The sequence below is a fragment of the Hippichthys cyanospilos genome, chromosome 9 (genome assembly GCF_059441005.1).
Source record: "Hippichthys cyanospilos isolate Australia breed blue-spotted pipefish chromosome 9, RoL_Hcya_1.0, whole genome shotgun sequence".
NCBI lineage: Eukaryota > Metazoa > Chordata > Actinopteri > Syngnathiformes > Syngnathidae > Hippichthys > Hippichthys cyanospilos.
In genome coordinates, this window is record NC_142377.1 from 20779354 (window position 1) to 20806340 (window position 26987).

Consider the following 26987-nt stretch of genomic DNA (forward strand, 5'->3'; position numbering starts at 1 on the left):
CTCATTAATTCCTGAGCCATATTTAGACATTCGGTTAATTTCTGAGAAAATGTTACACGGCTGTTTCTTGTGTCACACACCACTTACTCACAACGTCTCATGTGTCAAAATTGATGTGTAGCGCTTCATGTTTCATCACTTATCTCGTCTTTTCCCATGCCGTATTATGTCGATTTATTCATGGCACATGTTAACATGTTTTTTGTCATGTATCATATAATATTTCTCATGAATTCTTGCTTAGTCTCTCTTATTTTCAATATTTTTCCTCACATCAAGCATCTCTACTGTGGTTTTCTTTTCTCGCTCGTCCTGTAACTATCTTACGTGTCTTGCGGCAGACAACAGCAGATCGTTGGCCCATGTGGGCGTTTGACACCGTGCTTTCTGTTTATCTGAACTTCTCCATATAAATTCCACGTCTATTTTTCCGTAACTCATGCACTAGATCTTGTTGCCAGTTTTAGTTTACACAGTGCCATGAAAAAGTAGACGTCCCTCACTTTCTTTGCATAGTTTCCCCATATGAATATTAAGGATCATCAAAAAATATTTAATGTATTGTGCATAATTACTTTTTCCAGCTCATTACACGCTTAAGCCCGATTAACTCCAGATGTGTTCGATCAAGAAATCGCCTAAACGGCACCTGTTTGACAAAAAAGTTGGCCAAAGGTTCACAAGCAGCTGAAACCAAATTGCATAGCTCAAAGAAAATGAACAGATGACAGCAATTGACATCTATCACTCTGAAAAGGGTAACAAAGTCATTCCAAAAGCTTTACGACTCCAGCAAGGGCCATTATCCACAAATTGAGAAATCATGGAACAGTAGTGAACCTTCCCAGGAGTGACCAGCCTAAATAAATTACCCCAAAAGCACGGTGACGACTCACCCAAGAGGTCACAATCACACTGTGCTATCAGGAGCGTTAAAAAAATGTGAAGATTAATTCAGATTTTTAAATTTTTCAAAATTTAGATACATTGTATTATTGTGTGTTGTGTAAAATGTGTATGGTAGGTATATTGGCAATTCTAAATTATATTTAGGTGCGTTTGTAAGTATGAATGGTTGTGTTTTTGTGCCCTGTGATTGGCTGGCAACCAGTTCAGGGTGTAACCTGCCCACTGGCCAAAGATGGCTGTGATAGGCTCCAGCGACCCTTGTGATGATAAGCTTTTACGATAATGGATGGATGGATGGATGGATAGAAGGTTGGTTGTGCTTGATCGTAAGATTGATACACAACAATAAAAAAGTGACTTCAGTCATTTATTTACTTTAACTGACTTTAACCAATTACTGTAGTATTTGGGACTAGTCCCACTGCTGGCTGCAACCTTTTGTTTTAACCATCTTTGGTCAATCGCCAAATAATAAGAAAGCATTAAAATTAAAATATAACATTGTCCGTCTTGTCCACTCTGGAGTTTAGTTTGGCAAATGGCTTTGCTATGTCTTGCATTAGAGTAGATTTTTGTTGCTATCCCAAGCTGTGGCTGCAATTGCAGCTGGGTGCTTTGCATTTATGTGGTAGGCTAAACTTGACCTGCTTCTGTGGTAAATAAGCTCTACATTTATCAAAGATGCCAAAAAGTTATATGTACCATTCATCGGAACGAAAACTTTCTTGTGATCCTTTATTTTCACATCATCCTTCACACAAAGCAAAAATGTAGAGAATAAAAACAAGATTAATGCAAGTCAAAAAAATGTTGAAACTGTGATTGAAATGAATTTATTAAAATTATGTCACTCCTAAAAGAAACCCAGGATAGCATTGAAAGAACTGCTAACTTTCTTGTCTAAGATTATTGTTCATGATTCAATAATGAGGAGGAATTAGGACCAAAATACAATAACATCCATGGCAGAGTTCCATGATGAAAATCACCGCTGACCAAAAATAACATACAGGCTCATCTTACTTGAGATGCTTCCCAGTAGTTTTGGAATGAAAAACCACAGTTGAGCTTTTTGTTTGGTGTGTTTCTTGTTAAGATGATATAGATATGTTATAAGAACATTTTGTAAAAAGAACATAAAAGCAGTCAAACATGGTTTTGATTTTGTGATGGTCTGGGGTTGCTTCACTAATTCAGGACCTGGACAAAAATGCTGTGATCGATTGAGGTTTTAATACAGCTCTTTACTTAAAAATCCCGAGGGAGAATATTTTCCATCAATATGTGAACTCCAGCCGGACCACATTCGGGTACTCCATCGCAACAACGGTAAAAACAAATCCAATCCTAATAGCTAACGAAAGACAAAAGAAGATTTTGAAGTGGCCTTATTGTCCAGATATGGATCTGATTGAAATACTGTGGCACGGTCATAAAAAGGCCATTCATGCTCATAAACCGCCCACTGTTGTTAAATTAAACGATTCTGAAAGGAAATGTAGGCCAAAAAAATCTTTCTAAGTGGAGTGTTTTAAATACAACATTTGATTGTACAAATGTTGTAAGGAAAAGCCGTCTCCTCCCTCTCACAAGCATCAAATCCCTTTATGCAACGCGGCAGCTGTAAAGTGGGAGGTCATTGTGTTATGCTGCTCCCACTCTAACTCATTCAGCTGAGTAGAACAAATTACCTTTTTTTCCCCCTCTCTCTACTAATGCTTAGTGTCAGCAGTTCTTCAGGAAATTTCATAGATTAGTCCCAAACCAAACCAACACGAAGAGATGTATGTGCATGCGCAGAGACAAATATGCTCAATGTTGATGTATTAATTCAATATGTTTACTACTGCGGTTGTAAAGCCGTAGCGTAGGCAAGAAGTAAGTGATATCTATCGAGCGGAACCTTGAAAGCAGGAAGCGTCATGCAACCGAAGCAGCCAAGTGGCTCTTCGGGGAATGGCGGGCGATATTGAAAGGATGGCAAACAGAACCTCACGGCTTCAGCAGCAGTGTGGGGAAAAAGAGAATTTGTAAGATTAAGTATAAAACAGCATTGAGAGGGTCCGTTTGCTGAAGGTTTGCCAGAGTCAATATAAAATCGCCTAGTGATAAGCGAAAAGGATTCTCTTGGCAGGCAGGAACGTATTTGAAAATATAATCAGGGGGATTAAAATGTCAGTTGTAATATTGGGGGTAATTTATATTTGATGGTATAATAAGGGGATTAAACTGTAATATTTGGGGGCAACTTATTTGGAAATCACTCAAAAATCTCTTGTGACAGATTTGATAAATATTTTCGTGGTTGAAAAGGCAAAATATTACTAATATGGTATAATTACAAGTGAGACCGGGTGTCCAAATGCCGCTTTGTGTCAACTGCTTTGCTGGGAGGAAAAAAAAAAAAAAAGCAGCAGAGCCCCTCTGTCGAACTACTGCGGGGGATTATTTAGTGTGCGCTTTATCTCAAAGGATGTAATCGTGGCTCACAGCGTCCCTGTGGATTGTATGGCCTTTATAGAAAGCGCATCGAAATGCATCTTTATGTGACAGATTATGTAACTGAAAAAGATGGAACAACTGGGGATGTACAGTACATGCCTAAATGAATCTACACTGGATGAGTGGCAGCATATAGTTATGATTCAATGGCCAATATAATTGTTAGGATTACGTTGGGGATTTGCTTTAACTATGGGGGGGCATTCCCTCATTAACACCTTGAAAAAGACGGAAGTAATTTTATTTCTATAGACACTCCCTGCTCATTTTGAAAATCACTATGCCAGTAAAGAGTCAATGTATGTGCACTGCAGTATACAGTATACTGTGCGTCACGTGTGCTCCATTCACATCACAGTTATTCATCTTTTGGATGAAAGCCTTTGCATTTTCCTTGTGACTGGTTACGTGCAGTCCGTCATTTTGTCAGATCAAGATTTACATACACAGTCAAAGTTGGCAAGTCAGTTGATCAGTTGGTTGATTACCATATTTTCCGCACGATAAGGCGCACCTAAAAGCCTTCATTTTTTTTAAAAGCTGATGGTGCGCCTTATAATCAGGTGCGCCTTATATATGGATTAATATTGAGATTGGGATCCGTAGATGGGGAATGAACTGATAAAATAAGCTTTACCTGTTTCTTTGGTGTGTTTACAGTTGAAAAAGTTTGCTCGTATTGACAGTGAGACTTTAGACTTATTATTTGAGTTATTTTTGTTATTACTTTGAGTATTACTATATTGTGATTGAAAAAGTTTTAAAATATGTCATTAATTGAGGGTGCGCCTTATAATCCGGTGTGCCTTTTATGTGGAAAAAGTTTTAAAATATGTCATTAATTGAGGGTGCGTCTTATAATCCGGTGCGCCTTATAGTGCGGAAAATACGGCTATCTAGTTTCTAAGTCAGTCTTTTTTGTAGTTTATTAGTTGATCAAAGATTCAGTAGTTTAGTAAGTCCGTTGGTTGATTTATTAGTAAATAATAATTTTATTTATTTGGTGTTAGTCACTCAGTCAGGAAGTCAAGTGCTGAGTTAGTCAGTTTGTCAGTAATGATAATTTTTAATAAGATCTTTAGTAAGATTTAGATACAGTCTGTTTTTAATACGAATGCTTCAGTGGCTTTTGACATACAAGAGACTTGTTTTGATCCGCATAGTTTGTTTGGTTGCATGCGTTTCCCATCCTCGTGACACTATTTGTCCTCCTCGCTTGACTTGGCTCAGCAAGTCTTTGAATGCTGCTTCTAAAGGCTTCACCTCCATGCCTTCTCGCTCTGTGTGGACCCACAATTCACTGCAATAAAGGAAAAAGACACACAAGCACACTGTGATGATGCATGTGTGTGTAGATGCCACAGGATATATCCACCATAAAGCATGTCTGCAGAGCGCAGAGGCAATATTTATATGCTGACAGTTTTTATAGAAACATCTTTTATTGATGACGGCTGATGATGGGGTCGACCTCTTCTTTTTGAACAACAAATATTGTGTGCCTGTCTTTCACAGGGGAGGTGCTATGTGTTTGACCAGGTGTTCCCCACGAATTCCACCCAGGAGCAGGTCTACAATACTTGTGCCAAGCACATTGTCAAAGGTGAGTGTCCGAAAAGCCACGTTCTTCTGCTCGGAGGGAAGCAGCTATACATTGATATCTATGTGCTCGGCCGCTTGTTTGAAAATGTATGTGAAAAGCGCCGTTTTTCTTAACTATCGCATACAATTTCAAAATAGCTTGTGCAGTCTAGCTTCAGCTAAAGCTTTGTTGGCAAAATGGAAGAAAAAAAAAGTTCCCACATTGAACACGCTCATTTGCGTAGATCTTCCCACCACGATCGCGAGGTTTGTGAAACCCTGCTGAGCTTCCAATGCTCGCCGCATATGCAGCTGTAACTCAGTCTGCTTGCTCCTTCAGAAGACCCCGCCAGCACATGCCCAAGTGGCCTTTTTAACATTTGAACGAAATCAGATATGTATCTTTCACACTGACATCAAAAGATCAGATACAGGTTGGATAGGAGGAAAAAAATCTGAGCTGAGTCACTTCAGTGTGACCCTCGACTAAGGCCTATGTGGTACTAAATGCGATACATATTTGACATGCGACCAGTCTGAACGGCTCCAGTAAGACTCCCGTAAATGCAAATGTTAAGCGCTGTGTATGGCATCATGGTGCCCACTGCACATGCAGGGCAGTATTGAGCCGTTTGGCGTTTTCCCACAGGTCTCATTTATTTGGAAATGTGAACGAACTCACGAAAAATCGGATTTTACAAAAAAAAAATCGGAATTGAGCATTAAGCCCTGCAGTTAGTAACCCTAACCCTAAATTAGTCAGCATGCATATTAGTTAGCCACCATGTGAGTCCATCAGTCATCAGACAATTTATTTGTCAGTCAATTAGTTAGTGAATTAACAAGGTAGCTTATTAGTCAATAAGTACTAGTGAGTAACGTATTAGTCGGGAACTTAGTATGTCATTTTACTTCTCAGTCAAGTCGTCAATGCATATTCCAATTCTATCACCTGCAATCCAATTTTTAATTTGGTAACGTAGTCAGTTATTCAGTGAGTTAGTCAGTTAACCCATCAGTCATCAAGTTTAGGTGAGTTAGTAAGGACTAATTAGGTTTATTAGTTAACTAGGCTGTTAATCTGCCGTTTAGTCAGATGAGAAGTCGCTTAGTCAACCAGCCAGTTTGTTAGTGAAAGCTTAGTTATTAAACAGTTTGTCCGGTGATCAATTCATACTCCAATCCTAGCAGATGCAATCCAATTATTAATTTATTAATTTACTCGGTTAATTAGTCAGTGAGTTAGACTGTCAGCCAGTTGGTCAGTCTCAGTCAATTAGTCATTTAGTTTAATTGTTAGTCATTACTTACTGTCAGCTCGTCACTGGGTCATATATGTGATGTATTAAATATTCATCAATCTCTATTTACATTGTAGTGCCTCCTTCCATTTTATGTTGAAAGATATCTGCTGAGTGAACCCTCATGCGTTCTCCAAGACATGATCGCCCCCCCTGTCTGCAGGAGACCAGTACTGTAATTTAGTTTCATTTTTCAATTAAACGAGGGAGACTGACATTATTCTAGCCGCTCTGCCTTAGCAGAGTTTTGCGCTTCACTGAGTTCCGGAATCCTTTCTTCTAGCTGCGGGAATGAACAGCTTCTTCCAAAACGATGTAATGAGAAAACAATTTCAGTGACGCACGTTCCCGAAGGAACACGGCGTTGATCGTAGTCAGCTATTATCAATGACGGTCTTTCATCTGTCACCTTCCCCCGACAAACTGCCTCTTTTATTTTCCACCTTCAAGTTCGCATTTTTTGTGCCACGTTCGCATCAAGCGGGGCTCCATTTAAGCAGACGGAGTGAGGAAGGGATTGCTTTGTCAAGTTACATTAATTCTAAAGCGTTTCGGGTAAGATAAAATGAAAAGGCAAACACGACTGGAGTATAAAAGTCAGAAAATGTGAGTTGAAGGATTTAGCATCGACACTGTTGTGTTTGAAGTGAGATCTTTGCATCTCTTTCAGGGTCTTATATAATTTCTTCACAAGTTAGTGAGTCAGTCGGCTAGTTGAGTTATTTGTTGTTGTGAGCTAGTCAATTCGTCAGTTAACAATGCATTTTTCCAGCCCTCAGGCCTCAATACGACACTCTAAACAAGGAAGGAAAATGTTGATTTTATTATTTCTAAAATGGTCCACAAAAAAAATCGAATTAATTGAAAAAAAAAAAACGAAAAAAAAAAACGATCTCTTATCCACGCCGTATATTCTTGATTGTCTCACAATTTGATTTGATTCCAATTTTTGGGGCTACGATTCGACTCAGATTAGATTCCATTCAATTGCAAATGATTTGTAGTTAAAACTATAGATTTGCATGAGTTTGCAAAACTATCAAGACTGCGTTGCCCTTGATTTGTATATATATAATTTATATATATATATCATTTTATTATTTTATTTATGTATACGCACACACAATATATGTAGTATGTCACTCTTGACAGCCCCCCCCCCCCACCCACCCACACACACACACACACACACACATTTTAAATATGAATCTCGAAATGGTAAAAATATCTATTGATTTTTTTTGAACGAATAGATGATGAAAGAGTAAAAATGATGAAAAATGTTAGTGAGGAAAAAAATCTGAGTAGTCTCTGGTAGGCTAACTACGCAGTTCAAGGTGATCTTCTTTTTCTTCTTCTACTTTTTCCTTCCTCTTCTTTGACTCGTCTTTGACTGTTAGTCTATTACCACTGGGATTTATTAGGAACATTTTGAGGCACGTCATTGTGCCTTGCTAATTGCTATACCGTATTGTAAAAGTTTTAGACAGGCGGTTGGGTGGTTTTCACCGCTGTATACATGCTGGAGGCCATGCATTGTTTGACAGGACATTTTATTACCATGACCTTTTTTTTGACCCTGCGTCGTCAAATATATTCATTAAATCACCCTCCAAGCTCTGTATTCTTTGTGCATGTAGGATCGGATGATGGGGAATGTCAAACCAGGCTTAATCCAAATTTGATCCAGATTTGAGTGACATAAATATTTTAAAAATCCCTTTTAATGTGTCCAAATCTCATCAGATCAAGTTGTAACATTGTATGGGGCTAGTATCGGACCTCATTACATTTTCGTTGCTTGCTTATTTGAAGTCCTGCGCATAACATCATTCATAATGGTGTCCCTGTGTCTAGAATTAATCCCACAATGCTTAAAAATAATCACCCAGGCCCTCCATTGTTCGAAAAAGGTCCTGAAACACAACAACAGCTAAACAAGCATCCTTAATTAATCCTTGGACACTCCATTAACTGATTTCTTGCAGGATATCATCTAAGTTTTTCCATGTTTTTAAGTTTCCTACATCACCAGTTCTTCTCTTGTTCAGTTTTCCCACTTTCACGCGCCTCTGATCTCCCTCTCTTAGATGTACTGGGTGGATACAACGGGACCATCTTCGCCTACGGCCAGACAGCCTCAGGAAAGACTCACACCATGGAGGTACAGTAGCAGCTCATGAATAATTCAAAAGTGAGAGCCCTTGGGGGCAGCAAATAGGAGACTTTTTTTTTTTTTTTTAAATGACTAAAGCTAACTGTAAGGCTGCTTCCATCACATCTCGCTTCCCCGGGACTCTGCGGGGGAGACACTTTTTCGAGTCCCAATGGGAAGCAATTGAAAGCACCCCCCACCCCATTTCAGCTCCTCCTCATTCACATCTCATCTCTTTCAGGGAAACCTTCACGATCCCCAGGGGATGGGCATCATCCCCCGGATCGCGGAGGACATTTTCGAACACATATTCGCCATGGACGAGAACCTAGAATTTCACATCAAGGTTGGTTTCGACGAGAAGGACTGTTCTCTGTTACACAAACAGTACAATATGTGCTCGGACCTGTGATGTAATAATCCGGCTGTGGGTTAGTCAGCCAAGCATCAATAAATCACCATGTTTAGAGTGCAGTAATCCCCAAGTATTTGTTACGCTGGGGGATAAGGTTGCTGCAGAACAGATGAATCCCACTTCCGTGTGCATGTATCAATTGCCAATGTTTTTTCTTTGTTTTTTGTGTCCCTGCAGGTATCCTACTTTGAGATCTACATGGATAAGATTCGTGACCTGTTGGATGGTGTGTGGTAACTTTAAAAATATTAAAAATATTGAAATTAAAGTGTTTTTATATAATATATATATACATATATACAATTATTCCATCATTGACCATCAAGAGGAAATACAGTCGTTACATTTTTCTATCCTTATCCATTATAAAAACATGTTTTAACTGTGCAATAGCAGATTACCATTCAGCCAATCATTTTTATATGGCTTGTCATGATAAATTGTGGCTAGAAAATGGGGATCCACCCTCGACCAAATTAGGAGCAAAGTTTTGATATATATTTATTTTTATTTTTAAATACAAAAGACTTAAAAAATGCTGATACACTTTTATGTCAATTTTACGACAAAAATGTGACTAAGCATACAAAAAAAATCCCTAAAAATAGATTAAAACTCCAAAACATTAAAAAAAAAGCAAACTGGAGCTTGCTGAAGCACGAACACGCATTTACTGTAGTTTTAGTATCACATAGATGGCAAGTATTATTTTTGCATTTACATCTGGTGTTACACTGCAACATGAGTAGGCCTAATATAATTTTGTGATTTGCAGTGATATGCAGGACAAACATAGAACCTCAATAATATTAGAAATATAGAAGATTTCTGTGTGTGTGTGTTTGTGTGTGTGTGGGGGGGGGGGGGTACAAAATGAGTTCTCATCCTTTAACGTTGATTTGTGCTATTTTTTAATGTAAAGATGAGTTCTTTAGTCCATCGATGAATATATTGTGAAAAACATACATTTTGTTTCTATCCAAAGTAATATTTTTGATCCTATGTAGCCCCAGTAGCACCAATGAGAAATAACGCCCCTCTTCAGAAAAGTTGAAGCCCTGTTCTAAATAGATTGTAGGAATGAACGCGTAACTCATTTGTTTCGTCAAAAGTTGGCTTGAAATGTCCTCCAAGTAGCCCACTATTTAATCAGGGCCAGCGCTGTAAATATTGGATGGATGGAACTTCAAGGCATCACTGCTTTTCATTTCCATCTGATGGAGGCTCAGACAGACTATGATTTTTGGATGGAAATTCCAATCAGTATGCGGAGGAGCAGTTAAGGACCATTTAAAAAGAAGTGGCACCCAAATGATGAATTTACAATCTTCACACAAACACAGGCTGATGCGAACATCATTGTGCTGCAAAATGTAATTACGAGTGAGGAATGTGAACCAGGAATGTGTGGAAATGAGTGCGACACCACTTAACCTCTTGTGAATTGCACCCCTACAAAAAAAAAGTTAACAAGGAGAGCCATACTCCCACTACTAACAAGAACGCACACTGAATCAGTCTCACTAAGAAGCAGCGCAGTAAAAACTACAACCACAATTGTAGACGTATTATACCGTGAACGCATTTTGAATTTGAATTAGCGCTTGTATAGGTGTCCCTATTATTTTGTCCACCCTGTGTAAATTGCATGCGGTCCATGTTTGAAGAATGCAATTCAATGACATTGCGCTCTTTCATCCCACTTCTCTGCAGTGACCAAAACCAATCTGTCAGTGCACGAAGACAAATACAGAGTCCCTTATGTCAAGGTGAGTCACCCTCCACTCACTCAAATGTGGGTTTGATTTCATCCACCATCATATTCTTACATACTTTCCTTCAAAAAGTCATCCTTTAAAAGTTCGTGCCACTTACTGCCTACCATTTGTCTTCGATGAGTGAAAAACATACTCAATTGGTTTGGGATTTGGTCCCCTAATCAGCCATTGCAAATGATTAATTTGTTTTGCCTTCCAAAAACATCCTCGGTTATTGTTTTTTGTTTGTATGTAGGTGATTGAAAAATGTGTTCTATTGGGTTGAAGTCAGGGTACTGAAGAATATTAGATTTATCTGCCTTCAAAATGCCTTCAGTGGTTTCTTACAGCTTTAGCTTTTGTCTTTTTTCTACGTGTACAGTACAACATCACATTTGGTTGCGATGACAACGTACGGCGAAAATATCCCTATGTGCCTTGACTCTTGCTACTTTCATTTATCCTCTGATTTTATCAGTGAAAAAAAAACATGTCAGGAATATTCATATTTTCTTTGAAAATGTTTACCCTTTTTGTTTTTGTCACTTGTTTGCTACACTTATTTCTTCAGTTGGTGAAAAACATTCTCTATTTTGTTGATACGCTTATTATATTCCACTTGTTTGCTTTGAAAAATGCTGCTAATTTGTAGCTACTGCAGTCTTTACTTGACCCTTTCGGTATAATGAATACTCTATTAAATTGTGATCAAACTAACTTGGCCTTTCAAATGTTTCGATCTCAGTTTGTTTAATTGTGTCCTCTTGAGAACCCAAATTTGCCTGCGTTGGTCTTCCCCCAAGGGTTGTACCGAACGCTTTGTCACCAGTCCAGATGAGGTGATGGACGTGATAGACGAGGGCAAGGTCAACCGCCATGTCGCCGTCACAAGTGAGTTTTACTTGTCCCGTTACACGCAGTAAATGTTTATTTAAAGCCGTGAAATGCCACCGTGACCAAATGGTGTCCTTCCTCAGATATGAATGAACACAGTTCACGCAGTCACAGCATCTTCCTGATCAACATCAAGCAGGAGAATGTGGAGACAGAACAGAAGCTCAGTGGGAAGCTCTACCTGGTGGACCTGGCTGGTAGTGAGAAGGTAAGATAAGGACAACGATGTCTGCAAAGGGGACAAATGTAATACGGGAAAGTTGCTCACTTAAAATAAATTAACAGGCTCTACTTTTTTGAATGGGAAAAACGTATTTGAAAGTTAGTAATTAAATTCTTAGATTAAAAAAAACTTTGTAGACTCATTATTTCATAGTTGGTCATCAGATTTACACGCAGTAGATCATTGGGGATTTTGGACAGAAATTCTCCAAATAATAATGAATAAAGTTTCTTGGCTGGCAATTGAAAACTGGAAGATAAATATGCTGCTTCTCCTTTACTATCCTGGCACTCTGTCTGGGAGACCCATCCATCACCCAATCTTTATCTCTTTGAAGGTTTTCAGCCATGATTGGAATATACATGGATTTGTTCATTAGCCTTTTGGGAGAAACACACCCTCAAAACACAACGTGCCCTGTAACATGCTTGATGGTGCTGTTGAGGTCACATTCACATTTTTTTTAAATCGCCTGGGTTGAGTCGATGCCAGTTCAACTTGGGTCTCATCTGACCACTGCATTATATGGAGAACTTAAGGTAGACTTCAAACAAACGGCAGCGGATGATAATCATGTGTGCTTTGCATTAAAGAATAATGTTTTTCCCCGTTTCATCAAAACTTTTGTTGATGTTTTGCAAGCCATTTCCGTCTCGCAGGTCCCTGACGTGTTTTAACCTCTTGTACTTTTGCCTGTGGCAGTTTAGAGACTGGAATATATACGAAAAGAGAGCAAGGATATTGGTTTTAGTTGTAAGAGATCCACTATGTATTTCACTTAATAATTTATGACCCTCATACAGCCTGTCTGTTACCATAATCAATAAACAACCATAAAAATTCACAGGAGCTAACTTGCAATTTCAGCACAGACTCGATGAATAATTCAATGTAATGTCAATGTAAATTGCTTCATATTCTTTGAAAAGGCTTACTATTTGCTGTATTTTCTATATAATTGCAAATGAGAAAAGATGTTTTCACAGTGGAAATCATTTGTAAGATGTTGCCTCCGTGGCGTCAGAGGTCATTTTGCATGTTCTGGCATCAACTCACGAATAAACAACATCTCTGAACTTTAACCTCTGAAAAGCCGGCACTTCTCAGCGGTGCTGTCAAAAGGATTACGGATGACAACATTTCCCCTTTGCCCGAACACATACGCCCAGGACTGACTGCCTCTTATTTTTAGCAGGGGGCTGCTAATGCCTCCCTGTGATGCAATATCATGTTCAGTCTTTTAGCAATCCAATTGCTTTCGCTGTTGGAGACAAAACGACTACTTTTTGAAGGAGAATTGGATTTTTTGAACCCCTCAACATATTCCTTTATGCTCATAAAGTAGTGAAGGAATCCTAAATAAACCCCTATATGTAAAAAATAAGCGCTGACAGTGCAACTTTATGTTGCCTCTGGGGGGAATGAGCAAGTGGCTCTTTTATTAGATGTAAATATTAATTAATTGGACTGCATTCAGAAGAAAGCTACTTGTCTGCCTCGTCACTGGTCTACCTCATTATCTGGCAGGAGAAATCCTTCTCATGTTTATACGTTTTGGCAAAAAGAGACATTTCATTTTTAATTAAAGCTAAATAAAGAGAAAATATCCTGCAGCAATTCTTAAAACCGCTTTACATTTGTTATTCAAATGTTTTCTGTTATTGCGACGCCAAATTCCTTCGTCATTGATGGAAAATAAGCAGCTCTTACAATTGCTTTTTGTCTGGAATGTAAATTAACCAATGCGACCCTCTTCTTTTATTATCAACACAAATGTCATATTTGACAGTCAGATATCTCTGTTAGGTCAGCAAGACGCTCGCTGAAGGAACTGTTCTGGATGAGGCTAAGAACATCAACAAGTCTTTGTCGGCCCTTGGCAATGTCATCTCAGCTTTGGCTGAAGGAACGGTACGTGTGGAGAACATTCAAAGGATAAAGAGCTACTTTTCGTTAGAATCCTTATACACATATATATATATATATATATATATATATATATATATATATATATATATATATATATATATATATATATATATATATATATATATATATATATATATATATATATATACAGTATATATATATATATATATATATATATATATATATATATATATATATATATATATATATATATATATATATATATATATATATATATATATATGAAATTACGTGTAATGGTTTAATCTGTAATGACAAGTATTATTGGCATATACATGGAGAATAAGTCCACATTTTTAAAGTACAGTACAAGTGTAGTTGGCGGAGTTTTCACATCACAGTGGTTGTGAATCACTGATAGCAGTTGTTTCTTTGTTTTCAATGGAAAATATATCATAATATATCATGAACATGTTAGGCAAATTGAATGAGCAGAAATTAAAAGAGATTAAAAAAGATATTAAAAAAATCCACAACCGCTCGTGAAATTCAAATGCAGCACAGAAAATAACTGGATGGATGGCGCAAAATGTCCTTTCGGCTCTTTTAAACACGATTCCGTCCATCCGCTCCCTCCCGTCTGTGCAGAAGTCCCATGTGCCATACCGTGACAGCAAAATGACTCGCATCTTACAAGACTCGCTGGGGGGCAACTGTCGCACCACCATGTTCATCTGCTGCTCCCCCTCCAGCTACAACGACGTCGAGACCAGGTCCACGCTCATGTTTGGACAAAGGTAGCAGACGACAGCCCCGCCGCTTCTCGCTCGGCCGCCCGTTTGACATGCTGCTCGCGTGTGATTGCCTCCAAAGCTTTTGGAATCGCTGATCATCACAACATGGCGCAGGATGTTAAAAGAGGCTCTCATCTTATATTTGGTGATTTATGGTAATTAAAAAAATAAAAGTTATTGCAGCCTCATCATTCTTCTTGATGCAGTATATTATTAGTATATTATAGATTATTAGAAAGCCCACATTGTTTAGATTTTTGCAGTTATTAGTGTTTTAATGCATTGACGGACTTTTTGAAATGTTCAGCTGTAGTTGAATGCACCACATTAGCGACATGCACTAATACTGGAAACATGTGCTGCATCAGACAATGACAGTGCAGCTGACTATTAGTGCCTTGGCATCCTCAATCAGCGATTGAATATGATTATTTTTTAATGGCAGTGTGTTTATGTGACCTAAAATGGAGTCATGAGGATGAGTCAAGTCATTAAATGTTACGCCATCAGTAAAGCTAGCACACATTATTGTGTGTATTCATCTTAAAGTTTTTCACAAGTTTGAGGCTTTCATTTCTTTCCAGTTTTAGCCAAACAAGTTCCAAGCATTAAATTGGCTCACATGGAGACACTCACCTCCCAGACATGAGCTGTCATCTGCCTCTGCACTGCCATCATTAATTTAAAGAGCCCTTACACAATTTATTAAACGGTGAGGAGTGTTTAAAAAAGTCAATCCTATGCTTTTCCACATCCAGAAAAAAAGCCCTTTTCCCCCCAAATGAACATAGTACTGAGAATAGTTCTCTAAACATATTCCGTCAAAATGAACAAAGGTTAAAAAGTTAACCCTGTAACTCTTGAACACAAAGTAAAATATGATTTGTATGTTCACTAATAGATGCAGGATTTCATCAGTGGTATTTCAAATTATGTTTGCCATTTGCGTGCCTCTCTGTGCATGGCAAACACGGAAACCACACAAGCTTTGTCAAATATTTGCGAATGAGATGCTTACTGGATACCAGAACAGCTTGAAAATATTTGTCTTGACCCATCCTAGCTATCAAGTTTTGAGGAATGAAACTTGATGTGGGGATGGTTAAAAATCTTTTTTAGCCTCATTATTGCATCATAATTCATAATTCAAAACCCCATGTTCACACAGGCAGAGAAGACTGAATTTCACTCTTGACGGGTGGCCGGGCACTCTAGAGACCCAACTATTTGTATATGAATATTAAAAAGTCAATTTTCCATAATAATCCCCCTGTAATTGCAGATGTTTCCTACTTTTGCCTTTATTTACTAGATGTTCATTAATGAAAGAACGTAGGACTGGCTCTGTTTCACATTCACACGGGCAACGTTCCTTTATTCTTTTGGGTCGCTCGATCTGCCTCCCCCCCTTCTCTGCATGCACCGTCAAACACGGCGGGCGAAAAGCCAATTTGCGTGCTAATTAATGCCATGCAAGCGGATTTTAATTGAACGGCTCAAGCTGGACTATCCTTGCATTTTTGTACTTCTCTGATCTTTTGCTCTCGCTCCCCTCCACCCCCTTTTCCCTGACTTTTTTTTATGCCATCCAATTAGGGCGAAAACCATTCGAAACACGGTGACGGTGAACCTTGAGCTCACTGCCGAGCAGTGGAAGAGGAAGTATGAGAAGGAAAAGGAGAAGAACAGGTCGCTGAAGGAGACCGTGCACAGACTTGAGGCTGAGCTGAGCTGCTGGAGGAATGGTAATACTGAGCTCATATCGCATAAAAAAGTATCACATTTGATCCGTAATGTATAAGGTTGGATACTGTGTGCCGCAGATGTAATCACTTCATTTTCCTTCTGGATCATCTTGGCCTTGATACGGGTCTGTATATTTAAAAAAAAACATATGTACTTCAACTTCAGTACACAGCAAACCTGTCAAAATAGCAACTTTTTTCAACTCTTCAGCTGGGTCGAAATAACCAAAACAAACATGGATGAAATTACCCCAATTGATTAACATCCACAGCAACACCAGAAGTGGCTCAGGAAAACTATACAGTATTTTTGGCTGGCTCAATTTTTAGTGTTATGCGTGGATCCTTAAGACTTTAAGACTTTAAGTCCTCTTTGAAGAGCAACGATTATTATTGACATACCGATAAGCCAAAAAAAAAAAAGAGTTGAATCATCATGCACACATAGCAATGATTGGCACTATGCATAATAATGTAAAAAGTTTGACAAAAACAATTTCAGCCGATCCGTGTACTGTATGTCATTACTGCATGCTTTTTTTTTCTTTTATAAACTACCGTGTTATAGATTGCTATTTTACTCATAAAAAACTTTTACAATTGTTTTGCCAGCATTTTTAGAAATTCTAGAAAACATTACTATATCCTCTCTCGAATGGACATTGCTGATTTGAGTTGCAATTGTTTTGTATCTCAAGGCACCGCTGTAATTCGTTTAACTAAAATAGTACACATTAAAGCACTTCATGAAACTGCACGCTTTCTTTTACAACAGGCTGTCCAGTAAAACACTGTACATAAAGACAGTGCTAAAGTTAATTTATTTGAGTAGCTGTCATAAAGAAACATTAACAACAACAACAACAAAACAAGATCCATCCGGCTTCATCAAGCGATTTACTGCAGGCACTAAATCATCGTGGGCTGGCGTCAATTTACCTCCTTGGATAGGAGGGCGCTTTAACGTGCTGGAAATGTTTAGTTACTTAAAGGTTTGTGTTTATGTGCCACAGAATTGTAGAGGTTAATTGCTGCTATAGAAAAGCCATTCCTTACATTGCCCCCACAGCATGTTATCACAAACAAACGGTCAAAGTGAGTATGCGCTGTTATTTATTTACACTCTGGCGCAAACACCTTTGACTTGAAATCAATGGCAGTGTGTAAGTCTTCAATGGTAGTTAGGCTGGCTCAACATCCAGGTTGTAAAACTAATCCTGTGCCTTCTTTCTACAATTGAGCTGCGGCACACGTCGCATTTTTAATCGTGGCGATGTTAATCACCGCCAACGAAAAAGAATCAGTGCCAAATTAATTGTGCGCCATCATCGATACTCCCTTCTGGCGCGTGTCGACGTTGTACGTGTTTGTACATTATTCATGCGAGTTTTTAGGAAGTGACAAGGACAAGCCAAGTTCCATTTTTTATGGTCTTTGTCTATAAGTTGTCTATGGTGACTTTGAGCTGTCCCTGAACCGATTGCCAGTCAATTACATGCTATATCCATCCATCCTGTTTTAATAGTGCGTGTCTGACATGAAAGAGTAGACAAAATTTGTACTGGATTTGAGTAAGATTACTGTTTGCTTATAAAATCATAATCAAAAGTTGCTTTAGTAAATGTAACAGGAACGACGCTCGACCTCAACTTGTCTTTATCTGGCTTGCCGGTGAGATGAGTCTATCCCAGAATAATCAAGTACACTTATACTGTGGCCGTTATGCAATACAGTTCTGTTTTTACGAGGCTGCACACCCTCAGAGTTACATCGTCAATGGACAACACACAAACAAATAATGTCCAAGCAAACACTGCCTTTTCTTGGAGGAGGTAATAAATCCAAGAATCTACAGCATCTTTCTGTACACTCTATTTCTCCATTCCCCTTCCAGAATAGAAACACTTTCCATTTCCGTAATGGATCATTTTGACAGCAGTTTGGCTCCTCCCCACATAAACATCATCCACGTCCACCGTTGACCTCCATCCTCAAACGCGTTGTTCGAAAAAGTCATCAGTCGACCTGTCACCTTTTTATTGACGATCCCGCATTCCAGCGGACAGCGGGAGCCGGTTGACGACAGATGTCATCCAAGGTGTATTGTCATCGCTATCGATCGCTTGGAGCGCTTCTTCTCGCGCCGGCGACTCGCCCATCGATTGTCCAGATGGACATCAGTCAACGCATATGCCTCAAAAGAAGGAGGCCACAGCAAAGCGCTGCTTAAAAGGTGGTCCTGATGACAACAATGACAGAGAAAAAGAAGGATACGAAATTGCGAGGTGTACAAAAGGAAGCAATTAGGTCTCTTAATTGCCATGGGGACTTGGATGGGTCCTTTCTCAGGAAGACAACACTGGTGTGACATCAGGGCTAATTGTATGAATGCTGAGCGGTTCAGTGTTCATTGAAAGCCTCGTTGCCGTTCAAAGTAAAAAACAAATTGAGTTCTTTTTTATACACATGTACAGTAAACACACACACGCACTTGTACACATTTATAAATATTTAATTGCAAAACATTAGTCAGAAAATTGGTTTTGGTTTTAAAGATGCAAATGCTTCAAACCACAAAATGTATCTTAACACATTTTTTTTTGATGTGGTTACTGTTACGTGCTGCTACATTTCTTGGATCATTCTGACAGGTGAGGTTGAAGGAGACTCTGATGACGAGGATGGCGCGGTGCCACCGCCCGACTCCGAAGAGCCGGTGTTGGACATATGCAGCCCATGCTCCATGACCTCCTCCATCGTGGTGCACATCTCCGAGGAGGAGCGTCACAAGTATGAGGAGGAGATCCGGAAGCTCTATAAGCAGCTGGATGACAAGGTACTTTATACTTTATGCACATTCAGTTACAGTAATGCCTCTCATTGTATTCACATATGAGTGCATATGTAGACCCATTTTTCATCTAAATCAATTCACATGCATGTCGACTAATGTACTGTGCTGGAGGAACTGAACTGAGTAAGTAATAATATAAAAAGTATTAAGCTTGACAATTAGAAAATTATAAGCTTGTGCATATCTGTGTGCATTTGAAATAATTGTACATTTATTTAACACACAAAGGAGTTTATATATATATATATATATATATATATATATATATATATATATATATATATATATATATATATATATATATATATATATATATATTATATTCTTAAATTTTATTATTGAAGATCCTATTCATACATTAATACCGACCTGTCAATAAATAAGGACTATTGCTATTATTTTGTTGTCATATACTGTATACTTCTGTATAGCCAACCCGAAAGAATGAATGTTTTTCTCAACGCGTGCTTCTTTTCTGTGGCCTTGTAGCTCCATTGTTAATATCTCTTACCAACAGCAGAGCAGCAGTTTGCATTGATTGTACATAACGGTGTGGAATAATAATGATGCATCCCTTGTATTTGCCACTATAGGATGCGGAGATTGACTACCAAAGCCAGCTGGTAGAGAAACTGAAGGAGGAGATGCTGAAGCAAGAGGAGGTAAAAAAACAACAAACAAACATACACCCCTATCAAAGAGTGGGTAGACAATTCTTTGAAGGTTTATCACATACATATCTTTTAGTGAGATTAATATTCTAAATATTATAAACAATTTAATATCCAGAGGATCAAGAATTGCGGACAAGCACATTTTTGAAGATCAAACAAGCTAGCCGTAAAAGTCAGCACCCAAAAAGGCATTAAAAGCATTTTAACTTCTTGGGTCTGCACTTGATGATGATATAGTTGCTTGAAAGTGGAACTTGAGCCACCCCCGGTTGACATGTCACATGATAAACAAATTCAACTCATTGTAGTGGAATCCCAGCCATTTTATTGACACTGCAAGAAGAGCAAATGCATGTGTCAAATGTGTCATGAAAATATATCTGGAAACATTTCTGTCCCAAACAGGAAATATGCAAAAAAATGAGACAACAAATTCACACAATTGTTTCTCATCTAAATACAGATATGCAGTGAACCACCCATGCTTATAGTTAAACACTAGCTTATGTTCCCCCCCCCAATTTTTCCAATATTTGAATTTTCTTTCATTTATTTACTTACTTATTTATTTACTTTATTTTATTTACTTTATTTAAAAGAGCAGCTGAGTTGTAGAAATGCTCTTCCTTTGATATGTGGATCAAAATCCTATTTTGCTAATATGCTCCTTGTTAGAGACGAGCATGTTGCTCAAACGGGCCTGAAATAGTGAACAGCTGTACATGTATATTCAAAAATTTAGTGATCAAATGAAGTTCACCTTTAGAGTATTAAGTTCACCCTGAAATTTCTTCTGAAATATTCTTTTTTTTTGGCTAGCAGATGTCCCCTTCAAATGCATGAAACAAGAACCGCTACACTTCTCTGTGAATTTTCAAAACAACATCAAGCACTCGGCATTCACGCTTTACAATGACAGTTCATCCCTTTGACAAGCACTACGCCACAGCCAAACAACATTATTCAACACAATATTGCAGCTGGCTACTCCTCCCTGCTTGGGCTGACTAACCGCCCACATTAACTTCAATTTACATCCATTTGGCGGCGCAAACAAGCAGTAAACTACTTCCCGAGAAGAGAAACGCACACTTATGCATTCATTCAACGGACGCGCTACAGGGCAGGAGGCAAACAACCCCAAAAGTCAGTTTGCAGACCGTTAAATTGCTGTGCAATAGTGTTTGCATCTAATCCTCGCTATAGTTTGCCAGATACGTGATAAGCCCTCTAATTACGCATCATTGATGTGAACAGGTATGCCCTGAGAATAATTAAGTAAGTAATTAAGCAATTTAAAAATCTGCGCCATTGCGTTTGCAGAAGTGACATCCTGAGAGCTTTATCACATATTTGCGTATTTATATTTAAATTCTGTCTCACTGCGGTGTGTCGCCCAGTTCCTGGCATCTTCCAAGGGCGATGGCGAGAGGACGCAGTCGGAGCTGGGGCGGCTGCAGTCGGAAAACGAGCGCTCCAAGGCAGAAGTGAAGGAGGTGCTGCAAGCCCTGGAGGAGCTGGCGGTTAACTACGACCAGAAGAGCCTGGAGGTGGAAGAGAAGAGCGTGCAGAATAAGCTGCTCGCTGAGGAACTGGCCAAGAAAATGGTGGGTGGACACTTTGCACTCACCTCGCACTGAGTGAGCGGAAATTAATTGAAAGTTACCCCTAAGCAAGTTGAGGGATCCAATACAAGAGCCGCCTTGGTGGAGGATCAATGACTGTGTGAAATTGATTGCGAGCTAATGATGTCTTAAAACGATTGAGACGAAATGGAAGTGTGCTACAACCTGCTGAGGCACCGTTGGTTCACGCTCCAAAAATAAAAGACGTGAGCACGACGTCATAAAAAAACAAGCTTATTAATTGTGATTTCCCAGTGAGGTACCAAAAAGGTATGCGTGAAGAACATAATATATACATCCATCCATTCATTATTTTGATTGCTTATCTTCTCGAGGTTGCCAGCCAACTGTTGGCACACGAAGACCAACGACCATTGTGTGTGAGAGATGACATGTGGTCAAATGGGGATTTTGTTTTATTTAACCGTCATGTAAAATGGATCTTCAAGTGGTTAAGAAAATGGATGGTTGGATGGATGGACTACAGTGGTTGAAGGCTGTCTGAAACACAGTCATGCTCTCTAGTGGACATAGGTGCAGACCGTAATCTAGAGCCAGGGGAACCCGTGTGTCAAACTCACTTTTATCGTGGACCACATTGTAGTTCTAGTTTCTGTCAAAGGTCCGGAATAAATTTTCATTGTGTTTGTCACACGCTTTACCTTTACCTAGAACCCAGTAAAAAACGTTCAAGACAGGTTAGGAACAAAAACTTTTTTTTTTTTTTAAACAGCTTGCAAGTTCAGTATCTTAGCCTGAAACTTGAAGTAAAATCAGCATTTCGCAGGCCACATAAAATGATGTGGGGGGCCGGATCTGGCCCCTGGGCCTTGAGTTGAACACCTGTGCATTAAACCATTGTACAAGAAACATGTTGTTTCTTGCACGCTAGGCATTGTGATGTGGTTTTAGTGTTTTCTTCCATAAGTTTGCCTAACTCATTAGTATGGACTGACGACGAAGGAAGGGGGTCACATGTTCCTACGAGACCGTAAACTACAGACAGACAGAAATGTCCACCTTTGTTATTTAGGTTTTATTTTGCATTGGTGTAGAAACGCCATATCAGCAAAAGAGCTGCTTGTAAAAAAAAGTGCCCACCCTTAAATTGCCTGTCATTCTATTGTGCAGCGAGGCGTAGATGAAACGTACTCCCACTGAAACTCCTTCATCTTCTTGGAAAAGTTTTGTTTTGAAAAGTACAGCTTGAGCTGCGCTTAATTTGACTTTTCTGTCGCTTATCTCTCGGCCGCCCGCCGAACGCAATTATGAACAATATCCAGCCGTTACGAGCCACGGCTTTTCTGCCTTTATTTCCGCGTAATGAGCAGTGATAGTCGCTCTCATCCCATCGGGGCCTAAGTGGCGCATCAATAAAGGGAAAAACTCACGACGGGACGGCTCGCTTTCAACGCCACTGCAGCGGTTTGAGGCGCTGACGGATGGAAAGGAGTCACCGCCGGTCAGTCTTGACTGCGCGTGGGCTATTACTCACACCAAGCCTTTGAATACCGATTGGTGCTCCTTTTATACATTCTGCAAAGGATGTCCTCGCCTCAGAATTAGGTGATAAAGAGTCAGCCGCATCGCTTTTCTAACTCGGCCGCTACATTTATATCCATTCAGAAACATTCACACTGTCGATCACTGACGACCACATCGCCGTTTGCAAGGCTCCAGCCCTAATGGAGCCAATCCTACAGGCCTTTTTATTTTCTCGCCCATTAGGCTCACAGATATGCTGTTTTCTAAAGGTGTTTTTCTACAGCTGAGTGATATTTTACTATTTTATTTCACCAAACAAACTAGAGTTGCAACTCCATTAAAACAAACCAATTGAAGTAATTAGAAGCTTGGCTAAGCACACTTTAATTGAGTACGTAGATTTGATATGAAAAGTAGTGTTTTTCGAAAGTTTTGGTCAACAAATAGAGATTTCGAGCAGCTTGATGCACGAGCGGTTTCTCTGTCTGTTTCACGGTCAAAAGCTTTGCCCATTAAATGCCTCCTGCGTGGAGTTACAAATTTTCCCCGTCTTGAATTATAACTACTCCAGTTATGCACCTCAAATATTGAAAACACATACACTCAATGTAAATACAAATATATAATTGTCAGTCATACAAGTTGTTATTTGTCTAATTGAAAACAAACAACATCAAAATATTTAGTAACTGAAGTCCCCATATTTTTTATTGTATTTTCCATTGCTACTCTGGCTTCCATTGACATCATGTAGCATTTTTTTGAACACATATTGTTGTATGCAATATTAATGCGAGAGTCATTGATATCTCACCCTGTTGCACCTCAGCTGACTCCATCTTGTTCTCACGAGATGTCTTCTGGTGCAGGAGAACCGGCCATCACTCAGTGTCACTGCTGCTCCGTTGCGCCTCCAATCCGCACTGACAGCCCTATCACAGACCTCATTCATCATCCCCCTGAGCTTGCATCACCTTCCATCAATCGCCTTTTTTTAATAGAATAGTCTCAATTTTAGTTAATTATCATTCTGATGAGTTTGTCTTCATGTAATGACAGAGGGGCACCAGAAAAGAAGAATGATGATGGACACGAATAAGATACAGCTGTGTTTTACGGAGTTGCCTAACATTGTTGCAGATGGATGATGATGATGCTTTGGAATGTAAAAAAATGACACAGTAACCTTTTAAATACATTAATCCACTAATTGACACCCAATTTTAGATTAAATGACACACCATCAATAAAAGAGGGTGGAATGGCCACAGTATGGCGGTAAACCCTTTTTCAGCTAGCTCCTTCATCACCAGTGTTGTTTGGTGGGTCAAATCATTTGTTTATTTCCATGTAATTTAGTCCTGAGAGAATTGGTGCCACAGTCTAGATATTTCATCAAGTAAATGCAATTGGAGCAAGGCTGTTGCTCAGCTTGTTTACAATTTCCTCTGTGTAGAACGAATAATATTAGTGCTGTACCGACGATCTCCCGCTGTCTGTGTTATACTGCCCCCATGTGGCCAAGGTGAGCACATCAAAGGAGCAGCATATAATTGGTGCAGTTTGACAAGCTGTCCATATGTTCCCATACCTTTTAGTTACTGTTTTTCCTTCCTGAGTCATTTTACTCTTTGTTTATGGGCCACTGTACCTCTCTATTTTCCGTAGACTGACCTGGTGGCAATGGAGGCCGAACTTTCCCACATCCAGGAAGCCAGCCGCCACCAAAGGAAACGCATCGCTGACGTCCTCAATGGGCTGATGAGGGACCTGAGCGACTTTGGCGCCATTGTGGGCGCCCGGGACATCAAACTGGTGAGAGTGGATTCACGTCGAGGTTGAAAGGCAAAAACGTGACACACACATTTAAAATTCTCAAAAATGTTTCATATTTAAAGGCGTGCTTTTTAAATATTCATCAGCCTCGAGCACGTTAAGCAGTTGTTTCAAAGTCTCACGCATTTAATTATTTACAATACTGTACTTCCTTTTTCCAGCATATGAACACTGTCCCCCTATTACACTGTGTACAGCAACGCTTCAAAGCGCGCCGATGGAATTCTTAATTGTGTTACTGGAAATGAGGAAAATAGGTTGAATTGTGTTCACTGTATATTGTATGTTACAAATTGGGGGTATTAAAAATCTTATCTGTATCTTTCTTCTTTTGCCTTCAAAATGGTCCAATCAAATGCAGAAAGCTCATTAAAATGGAAAGTGTCTGCATGAATGCACTTTATGATGCTGTGTAATGAACGTGCGTGATCATTGAAGGATATAGGGATGAGAAAAGAAATAAAGAAATAAATAAAAAACTATAGAGTTTCAATTGAAGTCAAGATGAAAAAGTTATTTCCACTAATATATTCTACCAACCTCCAGTAATATAAACATGGCAAAGTTGTTGTGTTTGTAGAACATGAATCAATCAGAAACATCATCGAACTGTGAGCACAGGCCATTTTTATTCTCAATTTACCCGTTGTCATGTGAAAATTCATTTATATATTTCCTCTGTGGTGTAGTTCAGACTGCCCAATCCATTTTGGACAATGCCTACACAATCACTATTGTTTGCGTTCGCAGTCTACGGAGATCACGGGAGTCATCGAGGAGGAGTTCACGCTCGCCCGCCTCTACATCAGCAAGATCAAGTCGGAGGTGAAGTCCATGGTGAAGCGTTGCCGCCACCTGGGCAGCCTTCAGGCCGATTGCCACCGCAAGATGGAGAAGACGGGCAGGGAGCTGTCCTCCTGCCACCTCCTTGTTGCACAGGTTCAATGCACTGAGTCTACTCTATAATTGCCTTAATTTGGCTCATCTAAATCAAACTTCTACTGATATATATTTCTAGATCCACTGTGGTTAAATATGTGAAATATGTCTACTGCTGACTTGCTGTGTTACAGTTGGGGATGGGGGCATGCAAATGTTTGGCTGGCCCGAGGCATTGGCAGCCCACGCCGCAGCCAGGGAAATGAACAAACATGCACATGCATCAGTTTCCATATTTAATGGTCATACGCCTCTCAGCATAATTAAGGAACATAGCAGTCTTGCATCTGCACATGTCAAGCATAAGTCAGCGCACCGTCAGGGTGAGTGTAAATAAGCAATGTCCGCCGGAGGCTTGGCCAAAATAATTCAGCAAAGTGGCTAATGTACGGAAAGCGCTCAGATGACTGACAGCGAGAGCGTAACAAATACTTATGTTGTGACAGGAGTGAGTGTCTTCATAATTGGAAAGGGTTTGTGTTAGTCACAGTCAGAAATAGGTCCATTTGCAAGTTACAATCAACGCTAATAGTGTCCACCACTTGAAACGTTTCCACGTTCCCATTTATTGCCAGGTACATCGTCCTGTCACACCTTTGGACACTTCGCTCCAGATTCATGCCGACGTCAAATAGATGTTTTGTACGCTCTGCAGTTGACTTAATAGTCTGATCATTATAGCGCTGCACAGCGCACACCTCGTCGGGCTCATAATCGAACTCTTGAGGTCGCTGCATTTCATGTCATGTAAAATACACATTTATTGCACACATTTAGTCTTCATTCCTTTTCAAAATGGTAAAAGATAATAAGCGTGCACATTAAAGCACTTAGGTCGAGTGGTTTCATTATGACGGATGAACTAATAAATTATGCCGTCACTGTATAGTTCAGATGTGGGAATTGCCATTTTGTCTGTTCTTTAATTGTCTCATTATATTTTTCCATTCATTTCAGTTTTTTTGAGAGTCATCGAGTGACATCCGGTGATTTTGATGCACGTGCGCGACGGTGACCATACTTAGCAAGCCGATGAGGAAGGGAGAGAGGGGGAGGGAGGAATGGAGGGAGGGAGGGAGAAAGAGAGGGAGAAAAAGAGAGAGAGAAAGAGAGAGCTGCAGCTGGAGGGGCAGAATCGAGCTGGTTTCAGTGGAGGATAGCACAAATCTACAATGGCTGCCGTTTGACCAGTTGTGCCAAAATGTGACTCGATGCTTACAATTAATACCCACTGTGATGCAAGGACAGACAATATTTTCACCAAACACAAAAAGGATAAGAAAGGGGCATACTTTTTTGTGCCATGCGTTATGATTTCTAAAGGCAAACGAAAATGCACTTTTACTTGTCAGGTAAAGGGCAGATTTATTTACCATTTTAAGTGCTCCCTACAGCTACTTTTTTCAAC

General features: G+C 39.4%; 1 protein-coding gene across 1 annotated transcript in view; it reads left to right on the forward strand.

Annotated features, from left to right (window-relative positions):
* kif5ab (kinesin family member 5A, b) overlaps positions 1–26987 on the forward strand; it is a 62202-nt gene that overhangs the window by 14824 nt on the left and 20391 nt on the right. The window contains exons 2-16 of the mRNA XM_088423588.1: positions 4927–5014; positions 8384–8457; positions 8690–8794; positions 9041–9089; positions 10577–10632; positions 11424–11511; positions 11598–11722; positions 13544–13648; positions 14276–14424; positions 16018–16166; positions 18818–19002; positions 19614–19682; positions 21095–21301; positions 24473–24619; positions 25391–25579. Coding sequence (XP_088279714.1) covers positions 4927–5014; positions 8384–8457; positions 8690–8794; positions 9041–9089; positions 10577–10632; positions 11424–11511; positions 11598–11722; positions 13544–13648; positions 14276–14424; positions 16018–16166; positions 18818–19002; positions 19614–19682; positions 21095–21301; positions 24473–24619; positions 25391–25579 — 1785 coding nt within the window. The remainder of the gene's footprint in view (positions 1–4926; positions 5015–8383; positions 8458–8689; positions 8795–9040; positions 9090–10576; positions 10633–11423; positions 11512–11597; positions 11723–13543; positions 13649–14275; positions 14425–16017; positions 16167–18817; positions 19003–19613; positions 19683–21094; positions 21302–24472; positions 24620–25390; positions 25580–26987) is intronic.